Source organism: Gopherus flavomarginatus, chromosome 15 (genome assembly GCF_025201925.1).
Source record: "Gopherus flavomarginatus isolate rGopFla2 chromosome 15, rGopFla2.mat.asm, whole genome shotgun sequence".
In the NCBI taxonomy this organism is placed as follows: domain Eukaryota; kingdom Metazoa; phylum Chordata; order Testudines; family Testudinidae; genus Gopherus; species Gopherus flavomarginatus.
In genome coordinates, this window is record NC_066631.1 from 14,102,349 (window position 1) to 14,126,459 (window position 24,111).

General features: G+C 49.2%; 1 protein-coding gene and 1 gene segment (V, D, J or C); both read left to right on the top strand.

Moving 5' to 3' along the window:
• Window positions 1-2,751: 2,751 nt before the first annotated feature.
• On the top strand, window positions 2,752-3,281 carry LOC127034959 (immunoglobulin lambda variable 5-37-like). The segment is given in 2 exon segments: window positions 2,752-2,815; window positions 2,932-3,281. Coding segments are annotated over 2 exon segments (396 nt in total).
• Window positions 3,282-7,170: 3,889 nt separating this feature from the next.
• Window positions 7,171-23,391, top strand: LOC127034960 (uncharacterized). Its single transcript, XM_050924377.1, has 5 exons — window positions 7,171-7,284; window positions 7,399-7,731; window positions 11,966-12,105; window positions 22,823-22,919; window positions 23,066-23,391. Exons 1-5 carry the CDS (start codon window positions 7,239-7,241, stop codon window positions 23,389-23,391), a joined length of 942 nt encoding a protein of 313 aa, XP_050780334.1. The 5' UTR covers window positions 7,171-7,238.
• Window positions 23,392-24,111: the final 720 nt, after the last annotated feature.

Consider the following 24,111-nt stretch of genomic DNA (forward strand, 5'->3'; position numbering starts at 1 on the left):
ATTTGACCATCGCTTATTAGCACAGTAGTGTCCAGGAAATGGACCGCTTGTGTGGATTGGTCTAGGCTGAGGTTGATGGTGGGATGGAAATTATTGAAATCATGGTGGAATTCCTCAAGGGCTTCTTTGCCATGGGTCCGCTCCCTCTTGACGTCCGTTCTTTCTTCATGAAGAAGGCCAGGCAGTGAATGATGCCCTGACTCCTCCCTCAGCTCTCTCTGGTTGGGGCTGGGTTTGTGATGCTGGGTGGCCAAGTCCCACTTTGAAGTTGTCTTTTACTCATGGAAGGGATGATGCTTCGTCACCCCCAGAGGGGTGCAGAGTCCTGACAGGAGAGCCAGAGAGATACTGTTGCATGGAGGTGGCAGGATGCAGGGAGCCTGCACAGATACATTCCCCACACCCCCTGTGTACCTCCATCCGAGCATGCAGGGGAGTTTCAGGTACATGAGGAAGCCAGTGGATCTGTGGCTCTGTGTGACAGAATGCACCCCTGTATTCACAGCCTGCACATTACTGCCCTGGCCCCGGCAAAGGGGAGGGGAAAGGAATGTGCAGAGCCTGCGAAGCCTGAATTGCAGGAAAGAATCCTCAGCAACAGTAGAATTCGCACATGAGTCCATTAAAACAAAGGAACTCACTGATTCACTGGGAAAAGTTCCATCCCTTCCAGACATCTTTGAAAAGCCTTGTGGCCATAGGTTAGACGTTCGTACACATTGAAAGTGCAAAGTCCTTCAAGCTGAAGGAAACGAGACTGCCTGAAATAGACACCAAACATTTTCCAAGCTGTGTTACATTAGTGAATCCCTATATATCAGTGCAAGGATTTCAAAAAACAATACACTGGGCTGTATCACACGATGAGTTAATGTGCTAATGTATTTTCTAAAGACTTGGATTCAAATCTGCATCTGACCTTGAAATATTGCCGTTAGGATCTGTACTATCATCAATTCAGTCTCGTACTTGGCTACAAAAATATTAGTAATTCGGGTCCTTTTCTTTTCTGTTCTTCAGATTACTCCTGTTCTTCGTGCTCCTTGTTCCTCTGACTCCTCTTCATGCTAGCTTCCTTTTATAAAACTTTCCCTTCTCTAGAATGTAATGTGCACCCAGGGAGCAGGAAGCAGATTTGCATGAGGGGGCTACTCTCAATCTCTGAGGGTTTAAGAAAGAATCAGAGGTTTCCAGTCACAGACCCATTTCCCTCAGGAAACCGAGCTCATCTAGATTCCTCATCACTGCTTGGGCCCCTCTGTTCCTCACGCTGCTCTGTCATGAGGTTCAGAGCCTGGCACAATGGGGTCCTGTTCATGCCAGAGGCTGTTAGGTGCTACCCAGTGCAGGTAACCAATAATAATGTTCATGGCGTGAGGGGCTTCTCTCTTACTGCATTTCCTGAGCAGGTCTTCCACACGGCCACTGACAGAGCCCTGGGAGCGCAGCCCCTGTGTTCTGGGCTGAGCCCGTAATGTTCCCCTGGGAGGAATCTGAGGCAAAGGAAAAGCTTTTGCCCAGCTCACAGATTTGCCATTTGGCCAGAAGAGGTCACTAGAGCTGCAGAAATCCCCTGGTGTCTGGTGGTACCGGTGGCTAGTTTGCCAGGCCCGGCTCCCTCTCAGCAGGGGCGCTGGAACAATTCTTATAGTCTGGGGGCTGAGAGCCATTGAACCAAACTGTAAACTCTGCATAAAATGGAATCACTTCAAGCCAGGGGGTGCGGCCGCCCCTCCAGTCCTCCTGGCTCCAGCACCTCTGCCTTTCAGTGCACAGCCCAGCGCAGAGTTCAGTGGCTTTCGGTTGACTCTGAACACACCTAAGTCACCTCTTAACCTTCTCTTTGATAAGCTAAATAGTGAGGGATAAAGTAACTCAGCCGACGATTAGTGTTTGCCAGACATTGAAATATCCACTTAGCTCTTCTCTGAACCCTCTGTAACTTGTCAAGTGCCTTTTAAAATTGAAGACCCCAGACCTGAACACACTATCGAGTGGTCCCTTGAGTAACACAGACAAGGGAAATCTCACCTTAGACTCTGCTCAGGAGCCAATGGGCAGCCAGCGCAGAGCCTGGTTTAAAGGTTTTGTAAATGGATAGACAAAGTGGGTTGGCTCAGCTCGGAAGTCATTCTGTGAAAGAAGCGGGTATCCAGGAGGGGCTGGAGTGAGGTGAAGGGATGGCTTGGCAGCCCAGAATTGCCAGGGCATTCCCTGCATAGGGGGAACTTGGAAGATGGCACAGAGACTGTTGTGGGAGGAGTGGACAGAGGGGTCACCGAGGCCGGTACCACTGGCTGAGTGGAGGTGCTGGGGGGAGACACAAGAGACTATGACAGATATTGAGGCTGAGAGAAGTTCTGTAGGGCTTTGTGGGTAAGAACAAGCAGATTACAGTTGAAGAGGCAGAGAAGAGGGATACCAAGAGAGATGTAGTGTCAGGATGGGAGGCAGGGAAATAACTTTAGTTTCAGGGTTTTCTGCGGGTTGAATGGGGCTATGAGGGAGATTTGGAAGCTGACTCCTACCCAGAGACCCTCACAATCTCAGTGGGGTAATTAACCTTTTTTATAAGTCCTTTGAGAACCCCTCCAATTTATGGTGTCTCTGCCTTTCTCCTATGGGCTGTGGTGCATTTAGCAGCCAGTGAGCAGGGAGCTGATTTGCATGGAGGGTCCGTTTTTGAGCTCTGGGGTTTAAGAGGGAATTGGAGGGTTCCAACCAGAGACTCATTTCCCTAAGGAAGCCGAGCTAGTCTGGATTCCTACCATGGCCTGGGCCCTTCTGCTGCTCACGCTGCTCACTTACTGCTCAGGTAGGGTAGAAAATTGCCTCTGATTCTCTGCTCTGAGATGCTGCCAGCAGGTCAGCCCCTCTCACAGGTTTCACACAGGCAGAGCCACATTTCAATTCTTTCCTATCTTGTTCCAGGTTCCAGCTCACAGCCTGTGCTGACTCAGACACCTGCAGTGTCCGTGTCCCCCGGAGAGAATGTGAGACTGGCCTGCACCATGCCCTCAGGTTACAGCAGTCCCAGCTACAGGGTGGAATGGTACCAGCAGAAGCCAGGCAGTGCCCCGCGGTTTGTGTACCACTATCAAACTAGCAGTAGCCAGGGCAGGGGCACAGGGATCCCAACACGATTCACGGTCTCCCCTGACACCTCCAACAACCTCTGGAATTTAGTGATCTCTGGGGTCCAAGCAGAGGATGAGGCTGATTATTACTGTGCCACATGGGATGGTCGTAGTAAGACTCATCACAGTGATACAGTGAGATAGAGAAGCAAGACCTAAACTCTCTGTCACAGCTCTTTGCACCCCTGAAGGTCAGACCATGACATCCCTAAACATACACTGACGAACAGAGAGAGACGCCATTGGAGGTTACTTGAACAATCACTGTCCACTACACCCAGGCACCAGCTGTCTGTTCTGCTCTGGGGAGTGCTGCAGAGGCTGGTAGACAGTGATGCAGGTTTGCTTTAAATGCTGGGGTAAGTGAGTTATGGCTGGAATCCGAACAGAAAGAGCATCTGAGAGCTGGGTCAGTGTCTTTTATCACTGACAGGCCTGACCTCTGCCAGCACCATGTCTCATCATGTCTCCTGTGCTCACAGCACTACCAACCCCAGATGTTCAAAAATCATGAGTCAGGCCCCCCAAAATTATGAGATTGGTTTAAAACATAAACCAGAATTTGCTCCTTTTTCTTTGCCTTCTGCTTCATGACCAGGTGGGTCACATGAGGGCTCATGTTTTCAGTTCTTCTCCACAGTCATGAAGCCAAAAACCTTGTCATGGTATAATTCCCCAGTCTGAACCTTAGAGTCCAAAAGATGGGGTACCAGCATGAATTCCTCTAAGCTTAATTACCAGCTTAGATCTGATAGGCTGCCACCACCCAAAAATATAGTGTTCTGGGCCACTCTGGTCCCCCCAAAAACCTTTCCTGGGGACCCCAAGACCCAAATTCCTTGAGTCTTACAACAAAGGGGAATAAACCATTTCCCTTCCCCCTTCTTTCTTTCTCCCAGATCTTTCCCAACCTGGGTACACTAGGAGATCACCGTGATTCAAACTCCTTGAATCACAACACAGAGAAATCAAATTTTTTCTCCCCCTTCTCTCCCGCTCCCAGGCTTTCCCTCCCTGGGCTATCCTGGAGAGATAGACAGATTCAAGCTCCGTGAATCTAAAACACAGAGGAAATTCACCTTTCCTCCCCCACTCCTCCTTCCCTTCTCCCACCAATTTCCTGGTGAGTACAGACTCAGTTCCTTTGAGCCTTAACAAGGGGAAAAAATTAATCAGGTCTTTTAAAAAGAAAAGCTTTTAATAAAAGAAAGAAAAAAGTAAGAAATCTCTGTAAAATCAAGATGGAATATTACAGGGTTCTGTAATATTCTTTCAGGTTATAAACACTAGAAAGAAGTCTCACCCCCAGCACAAATACCAATCAAAATCCATCCAGCAAAATACACATTTGCAAATACAGAAAACAATCAAAAGACTATAACTGCCTTTTCTACTTAATACTCACTATTCTGAATATATAAGAGACTGTAGCAGGGAGATTGGCAAGAAACCTGGTTGCACATCTGGTCCCTTTCAGGACCCAGAGAGAACAAAACAAAACCCAAAAAACACAAACAAAGGCTTCCCTCCACCGAGATTTGAAAATATCTTGTCTCCTGATTGGTCCTCTGGTCAGGTGTTTCAGGTTCACTGTTTGTTAACCCTTTATAGGTAAAAGAGACATTAACCCTTAACTATCTGTTTATGACACCTTACTTTCATTTTTTTAATGAAAGCTGAGATTGCCATGACTCCAGGAACTGGGGCATTAAGATACACACCAAATATCAGGAGATTCATGAGAGTATCATGAGAGTGGGTAACACTGCCACTCATGCCGGACATAAGCCACCTCAATTTCTACACACCACCAACTCCCACCATCATTGTACATGATGGTGAGGTATTTACAGCCCCTTGATGTTTCCCCAGGAAGCCAAGGCCTGCTCCCAGGGGATTTGTCTTGGATCTCAGCCATGATCTGGTCTGTGAGAGAGGCCTGCAGCAAGTAGGGTCGGCAGAAGTTCCTCCCTCTCTGGCTTTTCAAGGGTGAAGGGAAATGAGAGTTTCCTAGTGACCCTGCGATCCAGTCAGGTAGGCTCAGTAGCCTGATACAGCTCAGTTCTATGTGAAAGAGGCCTCCCCCTGGTCATCAGGAAAGCAGGGGGGCTGGCTAGAGGAGATCCCAGGGCTAGAGGCCCTTTCAAATAGGGGGTTAATCCTCTGCTTCTCTGTGAGTTTTTGTGGTGGTGGTTAAACGGTAGAAGGAAATCCCTGTCCTGGAGCAGGGACTGAGCTGATTTTATCTTGATTCCTCATGGCCTGTCAGTGGGGATGAATCTCCCCTTGCTGATCAGCCCCAGCGGGCTGGTGGGGAGAAGGTTCTGTGGCACTTGAGTGTGTGAGCAGGGGGCCAGTGAGGCAGGGAGTCAGGGCCCCTAAGGGCAGGGGGGGGAGTATGACACTGCTATAATACAAATCATTATTGGTACAGACTTGTCAGTTCTGTATTCAGTGGGTCTCATTTCAGCTGGTAATTAGCATTCTTGGCTGGCATTAGATTCCGAAGTCAAGTCAGGTGTGGAGGGGAATATCCTGCATTTCCACTGTAAACCGGCTCTGTGATCTGCCAAAAGGAAAAGCACATCCACTAACTTTGTGTTTCACGTTCTTTGTGCGGTGAAATGGAGCAGCAGGCAAGATGCGGGGAATAAGGGCCATTCAGGTGGTGACTATTTCAATGATTCATGACTTCAGGCCAATAAAGTGATTCCATTGAGCCCTCCCATCGCATGTGCATTAATGACCCAATGGAATGAGGCAGTTCAGAGCCAGGGGAACAATATTTACATTCCTTGTGGGTTGTTTCAGGACTGGATTAAATACCCTTTGAGCTGCACAGGTCTGGCGCACATAAATCCTCATGGAATTGACCAGGGCAGGCTGGGTGGATGGTGAGAAATCTCTTTCTGTTGGGTGCAGTCTAGCAGATTGGTGGGTGGTACAAGGTGATAACTGCTGGTAATAAACAGTGAAAGCCGCAGTAATGAACAGTGAATAACTTCAAGGACTCCAATACACCAGTAAGAAGCGATAAAGTGGCCCAGAATCATTGCAAATGGGAACTTCATCAATAGTAACATAATTTTCTTCCCATACCTCTGTGACGCCTGATGCCCCCTGTGTATTGAGTTTGCCGAGAAGATGAAGTTCTGTGTTACAGACAAGCCAGCTGTGTGAGGAGGGGGTTGAATCCAGCCAGGGAATGGGCATGATGGTCAGGTGTTTGTACCACCAAGCTGCCTTCAGTACAGAGCCTGATCTCTCAGCAGATTCCCACCCTGCAAAGTGACCCGTGCACTCTTGCTGTTGTCTGTGAGATTTTACAAGGGATGAGATGCCTGCAGCCCAAACCCCAGCTGGGTGCACCAGCCTACCCTTGGCTAGAAGACTGGGCCTGCATCCTTGGTCAGCAACTGAGCCTTATGGAAAAGGATGCTAATGCAACTGCTTTCTGCAGTTACCTCTCAAGAGAACTGTTCTAGTGTTTCTTGTTGGGTTCTGAGAGCTAAAGACTTTTTCTCATCCCCTTACTCGCTGCCTCTCCTCCTCCTGCTGTGCTGGATGCCATCTTGGCCAGTGTGAGGAGGAGGTTGACAAGGAGGTTTCACAACTATGGTTGGGTTGTGGGGAAATCAGGATGTGCGGGGAGAAAGATCAGCCAGAACCTCAGTGTGGGGAAGTGGAGCTGGAACAGGGGCTGCAACCTGACACGTCATACATAGATGTGTGCCGGGGTCTCCCTCACACAGCAGAAAGGACAGCTTTCAGGCGAGTTGTGATCCGTACCCATTACACAACCAGGCTTGCGGCTCTGCCAAGGAGCTGCCAGCAGATCTCCCTAGTGGGCTGTGAAACCAGAGTAGAGGAATGGCTGGCCCACCAGGTGGCAGCAGGTACCACTTGATGTCGGGGCAGCACACAAGGGTGAGGAGGACTCTGCCCTTGCCAGTGGGCTGCGGTGCCTTCAGCAGCCAGTGAGCAGGAAGCTGATTTGCATGAAGGGGCCGTTCTCCAGCTCTGGGGGTTTAAGAGAGAATCGGAGGGTCCCAGCCACAGACCTGTTTGCCTCAGGAAGCCGAGCTCATCTGGATTCCCACCATGGCCTGGGCCCCTCTACTCCTCACGCTGCTCACTTACTGCTCAGGTATGGTAGAAAGATGCACTTGACTCTCTCTGCTCTGAGATGCTGACGATGGTTCAGTCTCACAGGTTTCACACAGGTAGAGCCACATTTCAGTTCTTTCCTATCTCATTCCAGGTTGCAGCTCGCAGCCTGTGCTGACTCAACCGCCCTCGATATCCGTGTCCCCCGGAGAGAATGTGAGACTGGCCTGCACCATGCCCTCAGGGTACAGCAATCCCAGCTACAGGGTACATTGGTACCAGCAGAAGCCAGGCAGTGCCCCGCGGTTCGTGTACCACTATCAAGCTAGCAATAGCCAGGGCAGGGGCACAGGGATCCCAGCACGATTCACGGTCTCCCCTGACACCTCCAACAACCTCTGGAATTTAGTTATCTCTGGGGTCCAAGCAGAGGATGAGGCTGATTATTACTGTGCCACATGGGATGGTCGTAGTCTCACTCATCACAGTGATACAGTGAGATAGAGAAGCGAGACCTAAACTCTCTGTCATAGCCCGTTTGCCTGTTCCCACGTGAGGGTCAGACCATGAACTTCCTAGAGACACCGACACAGACAATAGAGAAAAAGATAAGCCAACAAACCTAGAGAGACGCCTTTGATCATTCCTTGGGGAATCACTGTCCCCTGAACCCAGGCACTGTCTGTCTGCCCTGCTCTGGGGCCTGCTTCACGGTGATCTCTACATTGCCTTCTTCTCTTGCAAACCCTGTTGAGTGAGGGGCTGGTAGGTGTTGACCCAGGTTGGTTCGAAGTGCTGGGGCAATGTCAGTTGTAATCAGCTCTTCACAGGAAGAGTATCTGAGAGAGCAGTCAGAGAATGGGGGAGGGAAAACCTCTGAGATGTGGCTACAGTCTAGTGCACTGCTGGTGCTATGCAGTAATACATAAATCATAGCAAACGCTTCAAGGAACCAGATGCCACAGACTCTGGAGAAAGCAATATCAAATGGCCAAAAAGAATTAAATAAGAACTTCCCACATCTCAGTGCTCTCTTCTCAGAGCATTCCAGAGCCTTAGTGCCCTGTCTGTAGAGCTCTCCCCACATTCCTGATGTTCTGTGGTACAGAGCATGTCATGATTATAATCCTGATTTGCCTTCTAATCCTATTTTTTATTAACTTGTTGTTATTTTAATTGTGCTGCAGGAGTGTCTGGTCATGGGACAGCCAACACTAGTATGTTGGCTGCATTCTGCAGGGTGGCTGTAGAGGAGGGGCTCCTCTCGGATGCAATGCACAACTCTCTTTCCAAGGCAAATTGGGAGCTGAAATCCCCTGTCAGCCACAGCAAAGACCAAACCCTTCTGCCTCAGAGCTAATCCATGCAGGGAGAGGTCACTGGAGTCAGAGTGGGGGACAGAGCAGTGTTTCTGTCCATGGTAACTCTCCATTCGCTCTAAGCCGCAAAACCCAGCAGAGTGTGACTGTGACTCTAGCTCGGGCACCTGGAAACCCAAGTCAGTTATTTCTCTGCAGCTGGGCTGCCCCCATGGGAGACCGCGTGACCTAATGAACGTTGACTTGTGCAAACTGAGAGAGCAGGATACCACAGCGAGCAAGAGGGGTGATTTCGGTCTGATTCCACTGGATGGGGCTTGTGTATGTTTTATCCTCCTGACACCGACAGGGAACAGCAGCCACCTTTCTTCTCCCCTGGAGCTGGAAGCAGGGGCCAGGGCGAAACTGGGCTTTATCTGTTTGTTGGGATAACTTAGTGCTCAGTGGATGCCGTGTGCAGGGTGCGAAAAGGCTAAAGAGGAGACTATTTGTGAGCCCTAGCCCAAGCTGCAACTTTAAAGTGCTGTGTATACAGCTGGTTTTAAAGTATTAGTGTGAGTTCCACTCGCCCAAGTCTGTCCAAATGCTGTGTGGACATACTGAATAAGACTCTGTTTTGCTCAGGAGGGAAGTTTCTTCATGGCCTGGAATGCCTCCATAATTTGGAGCTGTCTGCCAGGCCACAAGGAACTTTATGTGAGTTGTAATATGGCACAACCCCCTGTTACTCCAAACATCACAGGGGGGAAGGGTGTCTTGCTAAAGGGGCTGCGAGCTCAGTGGGTGTTGGGAGAACAGTGGAAAGAAGTATCCCTTGGATCTAATCAGTGCTTAATTTGTGCCAGGCCCTGCCAGGGCTGAGCCCTGGCACTTCTGGGATCAGCAGTTCATAGCCCCAGAAACTCTGGTCCTGGCAGTTCATAGCCCCGGCACTTCTGGGCCTGGTAGTTCATTGCTCCAGCACCCCTGGGCTCAGCAGTTCATAGCCCCGGCACCTCTGAGCTTGCCATGTCAGTTATGAAAGTAAAAAAAAGGCTTGAACCCTGGCTCATCTTTTATTACAAATGAAGCCCTGGCTGCGATATTCTGGTTCAAACTCAGGCCTATCTGCATATGCAGCCTCACTATGGCAGAGAACCAGACATGCCAGGGCTTCACACAGGGGCTCTAATAGTGCACAGATGGGCCACACACCGCGCTCAGTTTCTGGCCCACTGGGCTGCTGATTAATGTCCGAGTGCTCTTAGGGAGTCCAGTAAAAGAAACCTGTCCACCGACGTATGGCCCAAACCTGTGTGATGCTGAGGGCCTCCCGGAGGGGCTGAGCACTTTGTCTCCCATCTGAAGCCTTTGAGAACGGGGGATGTTCCACACGTCACCGAATCAGGCCCACAAGCCCTGCTGGTCTGAGCCGAGGGCTGGTGGGAGGGAGACGCAGCCCATACTGGGGCAGAAGGACACAAACTACAGCGGAGCAAGACACAGGAGACAGATGGAACCAATGTAGCCTTGTAACTGAACGCAGACATCATCAGTCTGTTCTCTGGGCTTTGCACCATTAATTATGGACTCCCTGCTGTTGCCATGGCAACGGTGCATCAGCAGCCTTTTGTTTTCCAGTTGTAGAGGGTAGCGCTGTGCACGCTCACTCGCTCTCGAGTGCATGCGCTCTCTCCTGGAGACTTGGCATTTGTTCTTTCTTTGCTGTTTTCCTTCAAATAAGTCATCTAGACGGCCAAATACGTGTTTGGCTTTGTGTGTGTGTGGAAACGTCAAAGCAGCCAGCACGAGAGCCCCAGAATTATCCAAACTGGCTACCGGGTGAGAAAAGAACAGGATCATCCCAGTGAGACAGGCTGACTGCAGCCGAGAATGGAGGAATCAGATCATTACAGCTCTGCTTCCCGTCTTTGGACACAGGTCACACTCAGCAGAGCTGAACATGGCACTGGGCTCAGGGAGGTACTGCTCAGCGGAAGGCAGTGTGAGGATCATCCCTTCTGTATTGCATCACAAACAAACTCATCAGCAAACCTGCAATACCAACATGGGACTGGGAATAGCCCTGAAGCTGGGGGGAGAGGGAACTAGGCAGGGCTCCTCCTAATCCAGCAGATTCCTGGAGTTTATTGATATTTTATCCTGTATAGTTCAGTACTTTACAGTCAGAGCAAATGTAAGAAAGATCCCCTGTATGTCTCTGCCCTGTCCTGGGGTGACGCAGGTGCCCAGAGCAGCAGCCAGTGAGCAGGGAGCAGATTTGCATGAAGGGGTCGTTCTCCAGCACTGGGGGCTTAAGAGAGAACTGGAAGGTTCCAGCCACAGACCCGTTTGCCTCAGGAAGCCGAGCTCGTCTGGATTCCCACCATGGCCTGGGCCCCTCTGCTACTCACGCTGCTCACTTACTGCTCAGGTGAGAGAGAGGCCCATGGTGCTAGGGCAGCCCTTGACTAGTGTCATAACAGATAGCTAAGGGTTAACGTCTCTTTCACCTGGAAATAAGTATCTGAAGCACCTGACCAGAGGACCAATCAGGAAACAGGATTTTTTCAACTCTGGGTGGAGGGAAGTTTGTGTGTGGGTCCTTTGTTCTTGGTCTTCTGCCTGTCCCTCTCAGCTATGAGAAGGATTTTTCTATTTCCTGCTTTCTAATCTTCTGTTTTCAAGTTGTGAGTACAAAGTTGGTTTGTTGTTATTTGTCTATAGTTGCTGGAGTGCTTTGAATTGTATTTTTTTTTGAATAAGGCTGTTTATTCAATATTCTTTTAAGCAAATGACCCTGTATTTGTCACCTTGATACAGAGAGACCATTTTTATGTATTTTGCTTTCTTTTAAGACCTGTTGAAGTTTTTCTTTAGTGGGGAACTCCAGGGAATTGAGTCTGCAGTTCACCAGGGAATTGATGTGAGGAAGAAGTCAGGGGGAAATCTGTGTGTGTTAGATTTACTAGCCTGACTTTGCATTCCCTCTGGGTGAAGAGGGAAGTGCTTGTGTTTCCAGGCTGGAAACGGGGGAGGGTGGAATCCCTCTGCTTAGAGTCATGGAAGTTGCTTCTGTGTATCTCTCCAGGAACACCTGGAGGAGGGAAGGGAAAAGCTTTATTTCCCTTTGTTGTGAGACTCAAGGAATTTGGGTCTTGGGGTCCCCAGGGAAGGTTTTTGGGGGGTCCAGAGTGCCCCAAAACACTCTAATTTTTTGGGTGGTGGCAGCTTTACCAGGTCCAAGCTGGAAACTAAGCTTGGAGGTTTTCAGGCTAACCCCCATATTTTGGACGCTAAGGTCCAAATCTGGGACTAAGTTATGACAACTGGGTTTCACCTTCCCCCTCTCTCGGGAATTTCACACAAACACGTCATGCCACAGGGCGGGTCTCATGGCTTTGTTTGTACTGTGTTTTCCAGGTACCTGCTCCCAGTACGTGGTGACTCAGGAGCCCTCCTTGTTGGTGTCTCCTGGAGGGACTGTCAAACTCTCCTGTCTCGTGAGCATCGTCTCTGACATCACCAGCGTCTACCCGTACTGGATCCAGCAGCTGGGGCGGGTGGGGACGGGGTACCTCGCCTCCTCATCTAGAACACTAACGTGAAAGTGTCAGGGACCCCTGGGTGGTTCTCTGGGTCCAGCTCCGGTAACACGGCCTATTTAACCATCAGCGGGGCCCTGGCGGAGGACGACGCTGATTATTACTGCCTCACTCACTACTATCAAGGAGGGGCTTTTAAGGCTACACAGTGAGACAGTCAGATGGGGAACTGAGACCCAAACCTGCCTCCCATCTGCTTTGCTTTGCAGTCTGTGCTCTGCTGGGACCTGCCCAGGCTGCAGTTTGGCCTCAGACTTCCCCCTGCAGCTTGACTAATCCTCAGTGGGGTTTGTGCCCTTCATTCCCTGCAAGGGGACGCATTGGGGGTGTATGTGTAGGGGAAAGACCTCCTCCCATCAGCCTGCCCCATGGAGAGAGGGGTGGGATGGCAGGGGATTAGGAGAGGGGTCTGTCCCCATCCCATTAGTTAAAGTGCATCTAGGGGCAGGATCCCCTGGTCAGACACGTGGCTTTCAGTGGTTTGATTTAGCCAAGTTGCGATTTAGAAAACAGGACTCAGGTCCATGCAGTGGTTTGTGTGACAGGACAATGCTCCTCTCTGCAGAATCTCCCACATTCCCCTGGAGCTGTGCATTACAAGCGTGAGTGCAGAGAAATTCCTCATCCCCCAGGGGCTCTTCTGGCAGTCGTGGGGCTTTTTACACAGTTGTGCCCCAATACCGAGTAGAGGCTGTCAGGCCATGTGCTGATGATACTCAGTGAGGTTTGGAGGTGTCCTTAAGTGGGGAAAGCCAGCAGCAAAGCCCTGGATCCATTGTTGTGAGCAGTGGGGACCAATCACCTCTAAGGGAGCTCTTGGACAGCGTGAACTCAAACCACCCCATCTGTGCACTGACAGTCTTGATAGCTATTGACCCGTATCCAATTTGGCTTTTTAGGGGCAGTGGGGAGGCTTGGATCGGGGGGAAGCACAGGCCATACCTGGAGAGAGTTAAAACCCTCTCCCTGAGCAGAGAATCTTCAGCAGGTGTCTGGCTTCACTGCAGTGATTGCTAAGGAGCGCAGTCAGGGGCTGGGTTCAGCTGGAGCTAATTGCTCGTTACTGGGGAAACCAGGCACTATAAGAAGGGGGAACAGGGGTGGGTCAGTCTGTTATGAGCGTTAGGCTGAGTGAGGGGCCCTGTGCATTCTGGGATGAGGGAGAGCTAGAAAAGGACAGAGCCCTCTGGCTTGGTTTAGTGGGTCCAGCTCTCTGGTCTCAGAGGTGAGGCTGTCCCAGAGCTTGGCTTACCTGACCTGCCAGGTATGTAAGAGACAAACCATTATGGGGCTAAACCCCCCACCAGAGCAATCCCAAATAGGTAACTGAGTGAGTAGGTTTGTGAGTTCACAGACAGGAACATTTGGACACCACAATGAGTGAAATATTTCCAGATGATGAGTTTACTCTAGTTCTGGTCTAGTCTCAGCTGCTAGTAGCTGAACCCAGAGCAGGAGCTGTTGCTCTCCAACTCTGTGTTTTGTTTGTAAGTTGATATTTTGGCTTCTCCACCAATAACTTTCCCACAGGAGGATTGTGCCTCCCTATTACAGGGTATTTCATCTTCTCTGCTCTTCCTTGGCTTGCTGCAGCACCAGGGCAACATCAACAACAATTGCTTGCAAAAAGATAAAGCAGAATCAGTGGTGAACAGCCAGCAAAACATTAAAGGGGATTCGTGTGTTACTGGGAGTGAGTCTGTGCAGTGTAAAGCACCTTTTTATACACACACGCACAGAGAGTTGATTTTCTTAGCTGTTTTATTAAAAACAATCCACATCTATTCTATTGTTTCAAGACAGCAGTGTTCCTATGTGTGTAATTATTAGAAGGGGGGAACCTTCCTTGCGCAGGAATTTGACCAAAAACTATAAATCCAGAGTAGCCAGCTCAGAAATCTGAGGATTTGCCCCTAAACTGCACAGACCTGATCTTAGTTTCATCAGCAAAGGACTTGTCTAGATTTCCATCTCCACCTCTCACTGGCAGCGAGGTGAGACAGCAGCCTGCTAGTGAAGTAATGCTCAAAGAGGAAGAGAATTTAGAACAGTGATCTGTTCCATTCAGGTAATCCCAGTGTTTTCCTGGATTTAGCACATTCTGTTTAAGATAAATGGGTTCATACCATCCATTCCATAGAATGTGTGAATAACAAACCTATTGTATTAGAAGCCCATGGGAGTAGGTGCTGTTCTCCTTGCATTCACCATATACACCACATCCTTGCACTTGGCTTACTTCTGGTTTCAAATCAAATGGCAGGATGCATATTGTCCTGCACTGGGATGGAGGTGCATAAACCTCAGGCTGAATTATTAGTTCATTGATCTAGTGTCATTGCTTACGGTGCCTTTTTCCTGAGTCAGTGAGATAGAATAGATAGAAACAGTTTAATGAGGTTTTTTTTCAGTGTCCTTAGGAATGCAGTAAGATTAGTCAAAGTATGTGATCAGTTCTCATAGCAGAAGTGGTTCTCTTTTGAAGCACTGCTATGTTTAGGGCTTTGATAAAATTAAAGATATCAGACACATTATGCAAATAAAATAAAAATAAAAGGAGTGAAATCACTACAAAAATAAAAAAGATCAGTGTTGACACCAACTCATGATTTTATTGCAAATGTCATGATATCTAGAGTTTTCCTTGAAGCCCGAGCTTCTGGAGACAGCTGATCACCTGAGAATCTCAGCTTTTATTTTTATATGAGGGTTTGATTTCAGGATATGTACTGTGTGTATTTTGACACATGGTGTTGATAATTTCTGTTTTAATGGTTATAAAGCTTTAGCATTTTGAATCTCATCATTGACTGTCATTGATTAATTGTTGTCTGACCCACCCATAAATCCTGCAACTGTGAAAATTTAAGTAGATAAAAATAGAAAAAATGTTTAAAAATAAACATTGATATTATCTGCTGAAATTATATTAAAAATTGAATGTTGACAAGCCTAATAATTAGTGTTGTTATAGGGAAAGTCAGAAATGCTGAAGCTGATGACAAGAACTGATGCATAGTTGTCATAAACACCTATAAACCGCAGGGAAGGAGACCTGCTTGTTCGGGGGTTCGGGGAACGAGAGAGCAAACCGGGAAAGGAGACCAGCTTCGCCGCGGTTTGCTCTCGCGTTCCCCGAACAAGCAGGTCTCCTTCCCTGCGGTTTGCAGGGTGGTTCCGGGAAATGCGAGAGCAAACCGCGGCGAAGCTGGTCTCCTTTCCCGGTTTGCTCTCGCGTTCCCGGAACCACCCAGCAAACCTCAGGGAAGGAGACCTGCTTGCTCGGGGTTCGGGGAACGCGAGAGCAAACCGCGGCGAAGCTGGTCTCCTTTCCCGGTTTGCTCTCGCGTTCCCGGAACCACCCAGCAAACCTCAGGGATGGAGACCTGCTTGCTCGGGGTTCGGGGAAAGCGAGAGCAAACCGGGGAAGGAGACCAGCTTGATTACCAGAGGCTTCCTCAGGTATGCTGGGATACCTGCTTATTCCACGGAGGTCAAGAAAAGCGCTGGTAAGTGTCTATATTTGATTACCAGCGCTGGATCACCAGCGCTGGATCCTCTACACCCGAGACAAAACGGGAGTACGGCCAGCGCTGCAAACAGGGAGTTGCAGCGCTGGTGGTGCCCTGCAGATGTGTACACCTCCTAAGTTGCAGCGCTGTAACTCCCTCACCAGCGCTGCAACTTTCTGATGTAGACAAGCCCTCAACTAAGGAAGTCTCTTCACTTGCGATATCAGTGGAACTCAGCTGGAGTTAACAGAGTAATTGATGGATTTTCATTTTTGAAAGATCCCTCTCATTGCAATAAAAATGCCTGTAGCAGTGTCAAAGTTAGACTCAGGACTCACAGTTTGTCAGACCACTCTGTTTTATTAGCACAGCGCTCTGCTAATAACACCCAGATAATGTGAGCACCATGCAAGGCACAAACTATCTTATTTATACAGATAAAAGGGCGAGCACTTAACAAGATAACAAAGGAAGCAGAATCTGATAAGTTTACCTGGGCTAGGCTTGCATATCTTATTTCCTTACTAACTATTACCGATCCTCTGTTAATGTTTCGCCATTAGCACCCTTGTTTATGCCGAATGTTCCTTTTCCTGGCACCTGTATGTCAACATTTCTTATTTCTGCTGAAAGGTACATACAGCATTTCTTTAATCCATTCTTATTTTTACAATTTAATTCATTCTACTTTCACAGCAGCAACATCTTGTTAATATCAGAAACTTCCTAGATAATATCCATGTAATCCAGAACAAAAACCTCCAGGTAATGGCAGGTTGATTCTATTTTCAGCGCTATCCCAGAATGCTGAGTTGTTGACACTGCCAGAAGTAGAATGTTGGCTTGTCTATGTCCCAGGCCTGGAAATCCTAAAACATCCCTTTACTCTGGCAGCAAAGCCAGGACCGTTTTGCAGCTGTGCAGGGCTCTTGTTCCTGAAAACCTCCCAGGAGCTCATTATCAAAGTGCTTATTAATGGTGCCCTGGAAATGTGTGTGAAATGCAGGGAGGCCTCCACAACACAGGCTTTTAATTAGACTTCTGCAGAAGGGTGGCTACTTCTCCCTGTAAGGCTGTAAGGGCTACTTACTTTGCTGCTCCTTGCTGGTTAAGCTGAACAGCACCTGATGCAGCTTCTCTATGGCCAGTTTATCATTCTCTGCTCTATACAGATAAATAGAGTCAGATAATGGCTTTTCCAAGCTCCTTAACCACCTCCCCTTCTCCATCCCATGCAGTGCAAGGTGCTGAGCTTCTACACTTGTGGGGGATAATGTAGAGAACACATTGGAGAATGGAGCCATGAATAAACTGTGTCAGGGAATGACCCTGCCACACTTGAACAGATTATCCATCCCATTAGGCTGGTGTCCTGCCTTCAGCTGTGACTCCAGTGTTTCAGAGGCCTGGTCTACACTATGCTGTTAAACCGATTTTAACAGCGTTAAATCAATTTAACGCTGCACCTGTCCACACTACACTGCTCTTTATATTGATTTAAAGGGCTCTTTAAATCGATTTCTGTACTCCTACAAAACGAGAGGAGTAAGGCTAAAATCGATATTACTATATCGGATTAGGGTTAGTGTGGACACAAATCGACGTTATTGGCCTCATTATTTTACAGTAGCTACCCACAGTGCACCGCTCCAGAAATCGATGCTAGCCTCGGACCATGGACGCACACCACCGAATTAATGTGCCTAGTGTGGACGCGCACAATCGACTTTATAATATCTGTTTTATAAAATCGGTTTAAGCTAATTCGAATTTATCCTGTAGTGTAGACGTAGCCAGAGTCAGGGGAATCCATTGTCCGTCCCTCCCACTGTACAGTGCAACAAACCAATTGAACAGCCCAGGAGGGATCTGGTGGAAAAATGTTTCAAAGGTGTCCTCATGGGATAAAAATAGCTGAGGCCGTCATCCCTTACTCCTAGCCCAGCAATGCACTGACTATCCCGGATGCTTGTGGGGTGGGTGGCAGTGAGCTGAGGATAACCTGGAGCCTATCAGAGAGATCCAGATTGGCATTCAGGATGTCTGCTCACATCACAGGGTTTAAGAAGCTAGCGGAGAAGGCACCACAGAATTCAGAGACTGCTGTGGCTGAGTGTGGTGTTCCTAGGATGGCTTGGGTGACCACACTGCTGGTTCTGGTAGCCTGTTGAGCAGGTAAATATAACTGCATGCTTGATCTCAGAAGATAGGTCAGGAAGTGGGGCCGTAGCAGAGGATAATGCTGGTTATTACTGTGCTGCTGGAGTGGGGGTGCTCAACTCAATGATGTGATCAGATGAGGAACAGAGGAAAACACCCCATAGGCTGTGACGGGCTGGCAGACTTGTTGGCTGCCAAGCACGGTTCCCAGGTGAGCAAACCAGAGAGCTGCTTCTGTGTGCAGAGGTGAAGGTTTTCCTTCCCCCCTTCATCCTCTCTGGGGAGGAACTGCCCTGCCCTGCTCCTTCCTGGGATTACTTGCTTTATTTTTTGTTCAACTTTGATTTAACTCTCATTTTGAGCAAGGAAATGTTCCCTCTTCGGAGACTGAGGAGCTTATAGCAGATTCTGGACCAATCGGAGGGCACCGAAATCATTGCCCAGGCTGACTTTGTCATCCGATAAAGGAAAATAATGGAGTGGGAGAATCATAGAAATGTCGGGTGGAAGAGACGTGATGGGAAAGAGGAATCACCTGTGTTGGAGATTTCTATGCAGGAAAGGCTCATGACTGGCTGCCTGCTGGGCTGGAGGAGAGGAATCCGCATGGGGCGATCTTTGCAGATATTTTCATGTATTGCATCTTCTGGATGAAAGTGTCTCCAGTCTCAAAACTGAGGGACCCTAAGCAAGCCCTGAAGCTCTGGGACAATATGTGGAAGTCAAGACTACTGGAATGGACAAATTCAGCCTCTCCTCTACCCAATGATCAGAAGTTTAATAAACTACCTTTACTTAGAATTGTGTGATGAGACCTGCCTCCCATTCACAATCACATGGCCCATGGTGACTTCCATTGTCCATGACATCACATCTCCCTGGCAACACCACCACCTGCTTGCATGAATACCATCATTGGGAAGAGCTCAAGCATTCAGAGCCCACGTCCAGACTAACCCGTGGCATCGGCGGGTTAAAATCGATTGCTCGGGGATCGATATATCGCGTCTAGTCTGGACGCGATATATCGATCCCCGAGCGCGCTTACATCGATTCCGGAACTCCATCAACCCGAACGGAGTTCTGGAATTGACACGGAGAGCCACGGACATCGATGCCGCGCCGTCCAGACGGGTGAGTACCTCGATTTTAGAAATTCGACTTCAGCTACGTTATTCACGTAGCTGAAGTTGTGTATCTAAAATCGATTTTAATACCCTAGTCTGGACGTGGCCTTAGTCTCCTCTGATACAGTTTGGCAGCAGGACCATGTGACCAAACCGCTCTCCACAGATCACCAGCTTGTGCCTCACAGACCTCACACTGGGAACCACTGACATAGACCAAGACGATTTCAGAGAACATTGATTTCACATTTATTTTTTGTGAGGTTTCAATCATACAGAGGAGGAAACATGACATAAGAATGGACTAGAGAGGAATGAACATTATTTGGTATCTGGTGCTCTGAGAGCACTGTAGAGCCTCAAAGCATTTTGCAAACAGTGACAGATGAATTGTCACCACACCAGTGGGAGGTTAGGTAGTATTTTATTACCCCCATTTTACAGCTGGGAAGAATAAGGCACAATGAAGTTAAGTGATTTATCTAATGCCACACAAAGTGTGTCTACACAGCAACTAGACACTGGGTGTGGCTAATGCCGACTGACAAGGGCTTGCAGGGCTGTTTCATTGCTATGTAGATTTCCGTTCTCAAGCTGGAGCCCCAGTTCTAGGATCCTGCGGGGTGGGAGGGTCCCAGAGCTTGGTCTCCAGCCCGAGCCCTGTACAGCAATGAAACAGCCCTGCAGCCTGAGCTCTGTGAGCCTGAGTTGGCTGGCAAGGGTCAGCTGGTTTCTGTTTGCTGTGCACACGAACTGACATTGAGACAATGGGAGAACTGGATATTAGGATTCGGGACCATGCTGGTTTGTAACTCCCTTTGGCATCTCTGGGATAATCTGGCCTCAGGAGTTCCTGGCTCCCAAACCTGTGCTAACTCCTCCAGAGTGTGCAGGAATCAACTTGGGGATTTGTTTGTGCCACTAGTATAAAACTTGATGACAAAGAGAGCTGAAGACAGGAGTCTGTAAAGCACCTGGCACAATGGAACCATGGTTCTGTCTGGGTCTCTGGGTTTCACCATAACACGCGTTGGAATAATCTGGCCCATTTTCATTATCCTCTGGAGAACGGAGTTCAAAGTGTGACTGATGTCAAAGTGAAAAATCCGTTTGGTGGTTTCTCCAGTGTCCCCTGTTATGCCCCGTACAAATGACTGGAAATCTTGACCCAACAGAGGCTCAGGACTGGAAAAGCAAAGATGCTGCAGATGTCCAGGGGACTCTGTGGCTAGAACAACAGAGGCCTCAGAGGACAGGATTGGAATGGGAGAAGCAGGGTCAGGACATCCCCACGATGTATCTTACTGCAGCCAGAGTGATCAGAGAGCACAAGGTTATCCGGAGAGCACAGAGCGAGACTCTGCCTGCTCTGTGAGCTCAGGCCATTGAAACAACCTCCCTTGGGTTGGCTCTGCCCCCTTACAACAGAGCTAGTATTAGAGAGGCAGGAACCTTGGAATGAGCCACAGATTTGCATGAAGGGGTTGTTCTCCAGCACTGGGGGTTTAAGAGAATCGGACGGTCCCAGCCACAGACCAGTTTGCCTCAGGAAGCCGAGCTCGTCTGGATTCGCACCATGGCCTGGGCCTCTCTGCTCCTCACGCTGCTCACTTACTGCATTGGTAAGGGAGGTTGATCTGGCGAATGAAGCAAAACAAGAATTTCTACCAAGCTGTAGCGCTGCTCTCCCTGCAGGCAGCACTGAGAATGTCAGTTCTGCTCCAGGCGAGGTGGAGTTCTGATGAGCTTGTTTCACAAGTTTCAGGTTTCAGTTCCCAGCAGCTCCAGTCGCTGACGGCATCCGAGTTAGTGTCTCCTGGAGGGACTGTGACCCCTCTTGCAGCCTGAGCAGTGGGGCCCTCACTGATCACAACCACCCCTTCTGGGTTCAACAGAGACTGGGGAATGTTCCTTGGCTGATCATGCACAGCACCAGTACCAGGCCCTCGGGGATCCCAGAGCGTTTCACTGGCTCCAGATCGGGTAACACCATGTCCTTGACCATCATGGGGGCCCTAGTGGAGGATGATGCTGATTATTACTGCTCTGTGTGGGCTGTGTGCATTCAGCACAGCACTACACTCAGATGGAGAAGTGATACAAAACGCTCCCTCTGCAGACAGGCCATAGAACTTCACCCAGTAACTCCTGGCTAAAGCCCAAACCATGGTTAGACTCGCCCATCTCTTTTAGAAAGACCCCCAGGCTCGATGTATAGACCCTAACTCATGGAGAATGTTCCACAGCCCTTTGTAATCTGCTCCCGTGCTTAATTCCTGTGTATGTCATTTCCAGTTTGAATTTTTCTAACTGCAGCTCCCAGACATTTGATCTTGGTCTACCTTTGTCTGCTAGATTAAATAGCCCCGGAGTACCTGCTCTTCTGCCGTGATCAAGTCACCTCTTAACCTTCTCTTTGATAACACAGCTGTTCTGCTTCTCTGCTCCAAACCCAAACAGCCCAAGTTAAAATCAGGGCATGTCTACAGTGCCTGGTGATTGGACTCTGGGGGTGTGAACAGCAGGGGGCACCAACGTGCTGCGCTGTGACTCCACCGTGCTGAGGCTGTGGGTGGGAACTTCCAGGCCCCGAGTTGACACTAATGTAGTTCTCTGAAGCCGAGGCGGGGGGTGGACTTCAGAGTCCGAGCTCCAGCCTGAGCCACAGCTTCAAAGCGCTGTCTACACAGCTATTTTTAGAGCACTAGGACAAGCCCAGCACCCAATCTTTCAGCTTGGGTTGGGAGGCTCCAAATCGCTTCACAATGCCATGTGGACACACCCCTAGCGGATCAGTGCAGTGTTCCAGGAGTTGGCAGACCCCTATGGCAGTTACTCATCCAATTTTAGAGAGGAAATGTTCCCTCTCCAGGGAAGCTGGGCATCTACAAGAGCCACGTCGCTCAAAGCAGATACAAAATGGGCAGCAAGAAATCATTGCCCAGGGCTGACTTTGTGAGCTCCCAGGGGAATGAAAGGAGTGGAGAAGGGGGGGCAGAGTGGGCTCAGAAGAGCAAGGCAGAGAAGAAGAGTCTGCTGTGATGGAGAATCCCACCAGAGACATACTCACAACTGGCTGCATGTTGGGCAAAAGGGGAGGGGTCCACACAGGGCAACATTTGCAGATATCTGTATTCGTCAAAACTACTAGATGAAGACATTTCCACTCAGGACCTGCCCATCCAGTCAGTTTTGCAATTCTCTTTCCTTCCTCCGGGACCTGCCAACCCACCACTGATGGGATAATTCAGCCCCAGAAGTTTTTGGCTCCAACACCTGTTCTAAATCCTCCAGGCCAGGCTGCTTCCATTAATAAACTTGTGGGTCTCTTCATGCTACTGCTGGGAAAACTTAGTTGCACAGAGAGTTGGAGATATGTGTTTGTACAGCACCTGGCACAATGTAACCACAATCCTGATCAGGGCCTCTAGATGTCACTGTAACACACACACTGATAATCTGACAATTTTTCTTTCACCCCTGGAGACGCAAGTTCAAATCCCAATTTAGGTCACAACTGAAAACCTGTTTGGTGGTTCCACCAGCGACCCCAGTTCTGCTCAATATAAACCTACCACAGGATTAGAAATGAGGGAAATGTTGCCATAAGAAAGGCTCAGATTGTTGAAGCAGAGCTGTTCCAGATCGGGGATGCTAAAACGGCAGCCTGCAGCTGAGATAACTGATGCCTCCCAGGTCAGGATTGTATCAGAACATTTGCTGTTGCTGGACGGGGCAATGTGTCCTAGCAGCTGCTGTGAGTCACAGCTGGAACCAGGGGAATCCACCAGCAACTCAGACCTATAAGGAGGGGAATCCACTGTGTGAGCAAGAGATTTGCATGAAGGGGCCATTCTTCAGCTCTGGGGATTTAAGAGAGAATCGGATGGTTCTTGGAAGAGAGACGTGATCCTCTGGATTCTCACCATGGCCTGGGCCCCTCTGCTTCTCACACTGCTCACTTACTGCATTGGTAAGAGGTGGGGAGTTGATCTATTGAATGAAGCAAAATAAGAATTTCTAACAAGCTGTAGTGCTGCTTTCTCTGCAGGCAGCGCCAAGAACATCGGTTTTGCTCCGTGAGAGGGAGTTCTGATGAGCTTGTTTCTCATGTTTCAGATTTCAGTTCTCAGCAGCTCCAGTCGCTGAAGGCATCCGAGTTAGTGTCTCCTGGAGGAACCGTGACCCTCTCCTGCAGCCTGAGCAGTGGGGCCCTCACTGATCACAACCACCCCTTCTGGGTTCAACAGAGACTGGGGAATGTTCCTCGGCTGATCATGCATAGCACCAGTACCAGGCCCTCGGGGATCCCAGAGCGTTTCACTGGCTCCAGATCGGGTAACACCATGTCCTTGACCATCACGGGGACCATAGCAGAGGATGATGCTGATTATTACTGTTCTGTGTGGACTGGGAGTGCTCATCACAGCGGTACAATCAGATGAGGAAGTGATACAAAAACCTCCCTCCCCACTTGTGCCCTCTTGGGAGCTGTGGTGACTGCAGATCCTAGGATATAAGTGAGGTATTTTGCAAAGATGAGCATCTCTCCCTGTGAATTCCATCTCTTCCCTCTCTGCAGGGTTGCCCAGCGTCATCCCAGCTGATTGCCACAGTTAGCTAGAAAGGATAAGATATTGTCTCACTCACCTTGTCTCCCTAATATCCTGGGACCAACATGGCTGCGACATGGCAAACAACAATTAGAAGAAGCAGACAGGTGGAGTGACAGAGAGGAAAGAGAAACCTAAAAGGGAAGAGAAGAAACTAGGAGCAGGAGCTGTTAGATGAAATTCCATCTCTGGGGCAGCTCCAGTTTCTTCACTCCTCACCCTTCTCCTCTTTCTCCTCCTCCACTTGGCCATCCCCCTACACAGCAGCTGTCGGGGCGCTGGCTAGTTGGCAGCATCTCGCTCCCTCTTGACGTCCTTTCTTTCTTCATGAAGAAGGCCAGGCAGTGAGTGATTGTCACGGAGTGTGGGGGAGTCCGGTCCTGCACCCCTCTTCCTGGGACCCACAGTGACTTTTAGCCAGCCAGTAAAACAGAAGGTTTATTGGACAACAGGAAGGCAGGTTACAGAAGAGCTTGTATGCACAGTCAGGACCCTTCAATCGAGTCCTTCTGGAGTTTCAGGATACTTGGGTCCAGCATAGGATCCCCTGAA

Bases quoted from the DNA above. Each gene is read 5' to 3' on its own strand.
- LOC127034960 (XM_050924377.1), top strand. From the start codon at position 7,239: ATGGCCTGGGCCCCTCTACTCCTCACGCTGCTCACTTACTGCTCAG. The intron at 7,285-7,398 runs GTATGGTAGAAA...ATCTCATTCCAG, and splicing joins GCTGCTCACTTACTGCTCAG to GTTGCAGCTCGCAGCCTGTG. The intron at 22,920-23,065 runs GTAAGAGGTGGG...CTCATGTTTCAG, and splicing joins ACTGCTCACTTACTGCATTG to ATTTCAGTTCTCAGCAGCTC.